The 7,458-nt window shown below is 42.7% G+C and overlaps 1 protein-coding gene across 1 annotated transcript in view; it reads right to left on the bottom strand.

The window, feature by feature from the left end:
- rgs12b (regulator of G protein signaling 12b) overlaps window positions 1–7,458 on the bottom strand; it is a 56,105-nt gene that overhangs the window by 9,649 nt on the left and 38,998 nt on the right. The window contains exons 6-15 of the mRNA XM_037690433.1: window positions 7,020–7,189; window positions 5,227–5,319; window positions 5,004–5,147; window positions 4,088–4,270; window positions 3,334–3,484; window positions 2,333–2,421; window positions 1,952–2,152; window positions 1,514–1,587; window positions 1,258–1,384; window positions 1,079–1,175 (exon numbers count right to left, since the gene is read on the bottom strand). Coding sequence (XP_037546361.1) covers window positions 1,079–1,175; window positions 1,258–1,384; window positions 1,514–1,587; window positions 1,952–2,152; window positions 2,333–2,421; window positions 3,334–3,484; window positions 4,088–4,270; window positions 5,004–5,147; window positions 5,227–5,319; window positions 7,020–7,189 — 1,329 coding nt within the window. The remainder of the gene's footprint in view (window positions 1–1,078; window positions 1,176–1,257; window positions 1,385–1,513; window positions 1,588–1,951; window positions 2,153–2,332; window positions 2,422–3,333; window positions 3,485–4,087; window positions 4,271–5,003; window positions 5,148–5,226; window positions 5,320–7,019; window positions 7,190–7,458) is intronic.

The raw sequence follows: 7,458 nt of genomic DNA, 5'->3' as shown, positions 1-7,458 counted from the left end.
CCATCCATCTGTCCGTCCATCCATCCATCATCCATCTGTCCAACCATCTGTCATCCATCCATCCATTCATCTGTCCGTCCGTCCATCCATCTATCCGTCCATCATCCATCTGTCCATCATCCATCCATCCATCCAACCATTTGTCCATCCATCCATCCATCCATCCATCCAACCATCTGTCCATCCATCCATCCATCCATCCATCCATCTATTCATCTGTCCAACCATCTGTGCATCCATCCATCCATCCGTCCAATCATCCATCATCCATCCATACATCTGTCCAACCATCCATCCATCCATCCATCCATCTTCACCCTCTTCTTCCTTTCTGGGTCACTGGTGCTCATGTCCAGCAATCACTGTGTGAGAGGGTGGGACACCCTGGGCAGGTCTCCAGTCCATCACAGAGACACATAGAGACAAACGAGACAAACAACCATTCACTCTTTCACACCTAGGAACAATTTAGAGTTACCAATCAGCCTAACATGCATGTTTTTCAGGCAACCAGAGTACTCAGGACAAAACCCACACGTGCACGGGGAGAACATGCATGTTCTACAGAGAAAGACCTGAGGTCAGATCTCGTAGCGTTCTCGTTGAGAGGCAGCAGCTAAATCTTTGGATGTTAAAATGACGTTTAGATGATCAAATATTCAAAGTCTTCCCGAGGAACAATATTCTGAAACTGTTGCAGATGAATTATTTTCAGACTGGTGAACCGCTGCCCATCTTTACTTCTAAGAGACTCCGCCTCTCTAAATCGCTCTTTTTACGCTCAGTCTTTTTACTGATCTGTGACTGAATGAACCTAATTTGTTGCTAAATGTTTCTCCAGCTGTTTCTTCTACAAACTTTAGTTGCTCCTGAACCAACTTTTTGATGCTATAAAATTCAAATGACCTTTTGTTTTTTCAAAGTAATTGTATCATTGTTTTAACATTTGATTCTGTTTCTCTGTAAATTAAATATGAGTTTTGCAAAATGCTGCATTCAGTTGTTTTTTCAAACGTTGTACAGCATCCCAGCTTTTTCCGTACTGAAGTTCTTTATTGTGTGTTTTCATGCACTTTACCTTTTCCAGGAAGGTTTCCTTCTACATCTAAAACCACCCGCAGACCGTCCAGGTTGGAAATAGGAAGACCTAAATCTAACGGCTCCGACTCTCCGCTCTGCACCAGAGACACAAACACAGCGTGATGAGTTTGATGTCATCGTTTACGCTGCACGTCTTCTGCCCGAGGACAGACTTACTATACGTGCCACCAAGTCAGAAAGGTGCAGGCCGTATTTTGCCACAACGGGCCTCAGGACCTCCGTCACCGGCTTAGTGGGCTTAGCTTTTAAACCCACCGAACGGTTGATGGGAACCAAGTCGAGTCTGGAGAGGAGAACAGGGTCAGCATTACCTCTCAGGTCTGTTCATGGTATTTATTCACAAGTTCAAAAGTTGTTTTTTCATATTTCACAACAGCAGAAGTAAATTAAATCATACGACTACATTTTATACCTGAAGAGGGTTCGTTTTTCGAGCCTGAGGTCTCGAGAGCTCAGGGTCAAACAGTCTTGGTCTAAAACAAGAGGCTGAGAAAGAAAAGAGTCTTAAAACAGTTCCAGGTGGATCCTAAAGTACAAATGTTGATACGGTACTTTAACGGTTTTTTGCCACATAAACTCACATGAAGCTGAAATATAAAAAGCCTAACCCTAACCCATTCTAAGATTAACTGTCCGGAAAATCACCGTAAGGCTCCTAAAAGCAAAGTCGAGGGCTAATAATGCAGATTTATTTAAACTATAGATTAATACAGTTAATAAAGATGATCTCTAAAGCAATAACACTAAAACAGACCATAGTTGGTTAGTACATGAGATTTGCTGTGAATATTTTAATTTGTTCTCGATGTATGTACAAAAACAAACGGATGGGACACGGACGGAGCTGCACCTTCTCGCCTCCAACTAGGAACAGGTCTACAGCTGCCAGGTTGATGCAGAGCTTCTCACAAAGACCCTGCAGCAGCTCTCTGATGGACAGCCCGGCCTTCAGAGGAACCGAGCAGCACGAGCCGTCTGGAAGGTTTATGCTGCACTGCCTCAAGGGGGCGCCGCTTCCTCCACGATCTGCTGCCGTACGAGAAACATCTCCCTAAAAGAAAAACATCTCGCGCCGTTTATTTTATTAACGCCTAGAGGGAAAAACTTTAAAAACCTAAAAAATATATTAAAATTCACCCCAAAAATTCTGCAGTGTTCATAAAACATAACCATTGTAAACTTTATTTTTCATTTCTATCTCGCAAAGCTGCTTCTTCCCTTTCAGACTGACCTCGTTCCTCCCTGAGGTCCCCAGCTCCAGACTGGCTCCTGAAGACAGGGAACCTTGGGACTCGCGGCGGCCATTAGTCCCAGTAAAATCTAAAACAGGAACAAAATAATGACAAAAATCCACAGAATCCACCACAACAGGAAACATTGCATTAGTCATTTAATGGTTAAAAATGCTGAATGGATGAAAATTAAATTAGATTATAATTAGATTATTTCCACTTTATACACCGAGTGTGTGTGTAGGACTCAGTATTAGCGCAGAGATTGTTACAGTATCATCAGGCATGTTTTTAATTTTAAACTAAATGCTACTAAAATGTTGTAGCTCATCATCCTGTTTCATTAAGACTTGTTATATATGCTGATGGCAGGAAGGAGCTCCCACAGCGGATCTGAAGAATCTGGCAACAGATGCCGATCCATCCACCTGGACCCAGCGGGCCTCTTGGTCCTCCTGGGCAGCAGGACCACCTGAATGTTGAGCAGAACTCCTCCCTGAGCGATGGTCACTCCAGACAGCCAGCTGCAGGTGTCAGGGGATGATCCTGGTCTTCTGGTCATGAGCCATGTTTCCTGCCAGCTCCAGGACCTCAGCAGTCAGTCACTCAAGCACCTGCGCCAGGTAGACGGAGATGCATCCATGGCACCTCCTTTACAACTCATTTGGGATTTGGGGCTGTATTTGAGGTAATATTTGAGCTTTGAGATGTTAATCAGCGGCTCCCGGTTGTAAAAACCACCTTGTTGCCATGGTTACGCTTCATAACAAATGTCCAAAAGCAAAAAGGTTTCAGTAAAAATCCTTCCAGCTGCACAGCATCCGATACCAGAGGAAGTAAACATCTGTAAAAAGCTATTTACATCCAGAAAAAGGGGAAACAAAGTTTTCAAAAGCACCATCCCAGAATGAACGCGACAGCTACTCGGACACGCAGACACGCTGAGCGGAGCAACTCTAGAACCGAACAGTGTGAAACGTGTGAATAAAGAAATACTGACTGTAGTTGAAATCAGCCAGCTCTCGTTTCTTCGGTCCTTTGCCGAAGCTCCTGTTGCGAGACCACGAGAAAAACGTGCCTTTCTTCCTGTCGCCTGAATCATCTCGAACGTCCTCATTTAAAGACCGACCGGATTTATTCTTCTTGTCCTCCTGTAAGACCCAGAACCAAACGGAAGAGATGCGGACAGAAACACAGACATCAACGATTCTGAAGCGATTAAAACATATCGATTATATTTAATGTTAAGAACGTCACGTTCTCACAACGCAGCTGACAATTCTCCAGTTTTCCCTGGAATATGTTACTGATTTCAGTCGCCACCGTCGGTCCCAGCCCAAACTCAAGTTTCACCTTTTGGAGTCAAGACAGAAGACGATCGGTCCACGTCAAAGACACGTCTTTAAAACAAGACCAAAAGCAAAGTGGTGAAACTGGAGGGGGCCGGTGGGACACCGCCAACATGTGACGGAGTTTTACATCTGTTTTCTGCATTTTGACTTCTGTTTTTATCATTTAGGTCCCAAAATCTTGTTTAATAGAAACTGTTTTAAACTACAGCGTAGAGGAACTATTAAATCATAAATATGCATCTTCATCCAATTGATGCATGGGGTTCCTAAAGATCCCGCCCTTAGGAACCGTCTGAACCACACCCTCCTGAAAAGCTGGTGTTTTTGACAGCAAGGCTCATTCATTTTATTTTTTTGTTCCTTTTTGTTGCACTTGTGGCAAAAGTTTGTTGCTGCCGTTACCTTCTTGGGCGTGGAGAGGTTGGAGCGGTCAGAACCGGTGGTGCTGTGTTTGGAGGTGGGGCTGCTGGGGATGTGGTACGGGTCCGGTAGCGGCCGGCCCTCCACCTCTGCCAGCATGCACGCCTGATACAGACGAGACTTGAGGAACCGTGTGTAGCTGTCGAACTTCATCAGGTTAAAGATCTAAAGGAGGACATTCAATCGGTGGGTAAGAGAAAAAATGTCACGAGGAAAACGTGAAAGAAAAAATACAAGAAGAAAAACAGAAATATTCTTTGGGTAAATAAGAAATGCCACAAAACAGAAGAACGCAATTAAAATGAACAAAGAGGGGAAAATAAAGAACTAAGGATCAAATACATAAATCTTAGGTTAATTAGAAAGTACCAAAAATAAAAGAAACACGAATGACAACCAGATGTTTACAGATGTACACAGAAGAAAGATGAAGTCGAGGCTTAAAGAACAACAAACCCACTGAAAGAGGAAAAACAAAAGTTTAAACTGTGAATTTTTAATGTGCGTGTTAAGCTTGAACAGAAACGTGTGAAAGTTTAATGTGCAGAAATAAAAAGGAGTGACAGTGAGGACATCCTTGCAGCCTTGTGACTCTTATCAGAGTGAACATCTGAGCTCTGCAGCCGAAATCCATCTGAGCTCTGCAGCTGAAATCCATCGAGCTCTGCAGCCGAAATCCATCGAGCTCTGCAGCTGAAATCCATCGAGCTCTGCAGCTGAAATCCATCGAGCTCTGCAGCTCCTCGAGCTGCGCGTCAGAGCCGTGTCGTCGGACGAGCACAGACTGAATCTGAGCTCAGCTTCATTTCACGTTCGGTTGGATGAGATGAATCTGGTTTTCACAGAAAGCCTGTTTTTATTCGTCTCTCCAAATGAATGAGCTCGTGTTGTTTGTCACCTGCAGCTGCTGCTCCTTGAACATGTCGGGTTTGGGTGCGTTCAGGATGTCGTCGGCCAGCTGAGCTTGGCTGTCGATGTTGACCGGCGTGGTGGCTTTACTGGACAGGAAGCTGTTGTAGATCTCTCTGGCGCGCTGTGAAAGCTGATAAATGCAGAAGAGCAACAGTTGCCTTATTCTCCCTGCGGGGGGGTAAACGAGCACGAGCAAAACGAGACGTCACCTGCTTGTTGTCGTTCTCGGGAACATGGCTGAAGAATTCACAAGCCTGCCAGAAAAGAATATTCTCCTCACTGAACTCTTTTTTGAGGAATTCCTGCAGCAAAAACAATTTATAGTAAAAGTGAAGAACGTCAAAGAAACACGTCGTGGTTACAATAAAACAGGAAGTGTTTGTGGTGTCAGGAAGACGTTCTCATCTTAATTCACGTGTCCCTAAATTAAAACTGTAAACATTTTTGTGGAGGGGTCCGAGTTTGGTTTAGGTTCTGTTTATTGAATTTATGGTTCGATGCAACAAAATAAACAGATTTAAAAAGTAAAAGGTCGTTGTAATACTTGGTTTATTTACATAACCACTTAAATTGCTGGATGTCCGGCCCCTGAGCTGCTGGTTCTCAGAACCTGTGGCCCCCCGGAGCAGTTTAGATGAATAACCTGCTCTAGATGGAAGCCCTCTGCTCAACACGGGGGGGTGCAGTAGCTCGACAGTTACCGTATTTTTCATCCTATAAGTCACAGTTTTTTGCATCATTTACATGCCCTGCGACTTGTACACCGAAGCGACGTATTTATGTTTTTTCTCATATTTATAAACCTGTTTTTTACTGAGATACGACCGTTTTCATTCATTCTGACTTAAAATATTGAACACTACCATTTTCAGCCGCTAGATGGCGCTCGAGCAGTACGGCATGTCGTTGTATCATGTAATAGGTAAAAGTGGCTATTAATGACACAATCGGCTTGCCATAGTGTCACCTTCGTTCCGCTCGCTGTAACCATCAAATCAGCTTCATTTCGCTGCGCAGAAGTGGCGAAATGAAGCTGATTTGACCGTTAGTTCTTTTATTAAATAAAAGTTAGACTGAGACACACCTTTACTTTAAAGTTGAGCAAACAAATAATTGTAATAAATACGGTACATCCTAAAAAAAATAAAGCACAAACTATTGCCAAGTCAAGCGAGTTCGCTCATTGCGGTGACTCCTGACGAAGGAGCAGCCAAAAGAAAAAAAGAAAAATATATTTTTAAACTGGATCATTTGAGCTATTTTTATTTTACAGTTTGCCATGAGTACTGTTAACTTGTTATAAATGTTATTTAAATGTGGAAACAGAATAAAACTAATAGTTAATGTAACAACTGGTTAACCTAACGTGAGCCACCACAAGGTTCGACCACGTCGGCTGATCAAATGTGTTTTTAGTTGCTGTGATCGAACGTTTATGTTGTTTATTTGTCATATGAAGGTCAACACAAGGTCAACAAGGATGAGAAGAACCATTTCGACCCGCTAAAAAACAAACAAGAAACACTGAAGCATGCAATAAGGGTGCAAAAGAAAGTACCAAAATGTGAAAAAGTAATTATAATATTTACAAGGTCTAAATATATATATATATAGTAAACAACATGGTAGAATATAACGGTGTAAGTAGGGTGAATTAGTATGTACAAGTACCTCACAGGTACAGTATTAGCTTAAATGCACATGATATAATCTACACAAGCTGTGACAGGTTACTGCACAGGTAGTAACATAGACATGAATTATGACGGTAGTGACATACATGATACAGTTTTACATACACGATAACATTTTAGTGATCCTTTACTGATTTCTTGGTACAAAAAACAAACGTTTAAAACGGTCCTGATTGGTCACTGGTGTAAAATACTTTTGTATCAGGTCCTTATGTTTACAAATGTAAAACATTACAAATAACTAATTAATTAAAGCCCATCTTCTATTAAGATTTGCTGAACAGCTACAGGGAGCGGTTGGTTGGTACCGAGAAGTAGCGAACTCCCACGGGGTCCTGCAGCAGCCACTCGAAGCAGGCGGCCCAGCTGGCCACCCTGCGCTCCGTGTGGCGCTGGTGGTACTGGACACTGGGCAGACTGGCATTACTGTTCAGACTGTTGTCGCTGCTGCAGCCCTGCAGCTCCACGCTGTTCAGTTCTGCTCACACACAAAACACACACGGTCAAACGACAGGAGCAACTGGATCACAACTAAAAATGTACATTAAAAAATATATATTTTTTTTTATCTCTTTTCTTAAAACTATGAAGGAAAGAAGAAGCTCCAACATGAATACAGCTATTTACAACATTGTTACCGAGTGATTATTGTGGACAAATTAAAGACAAAACAGTTTGGACAAACTTCTCATGTACTTCGAGTCTGGTTTTATTTTAACTGCAGGGAGTAGCTCCTGAAGGCAGCAC

The sequence above is a fragment of the Nematolebias whitei genome, chromosome 16 (assembly GCF_014905685.2).
Source record: "Nematolebias whitei isolate Nwh7 chromosome 16, NemWhi1, whole genome shotgun sequence".
NCBI lineage: Eukaryota > Metazoa > Chordata > Actinopteri > Cyprinodontiformes > Rivulidae > Nematolebias > Nematolebias whitei.
The sequence above is the reverse complement of the archived record's forward strand: the minus strand, read 5'-3'. Positions and strand labels throughout refer to the sequence as shown.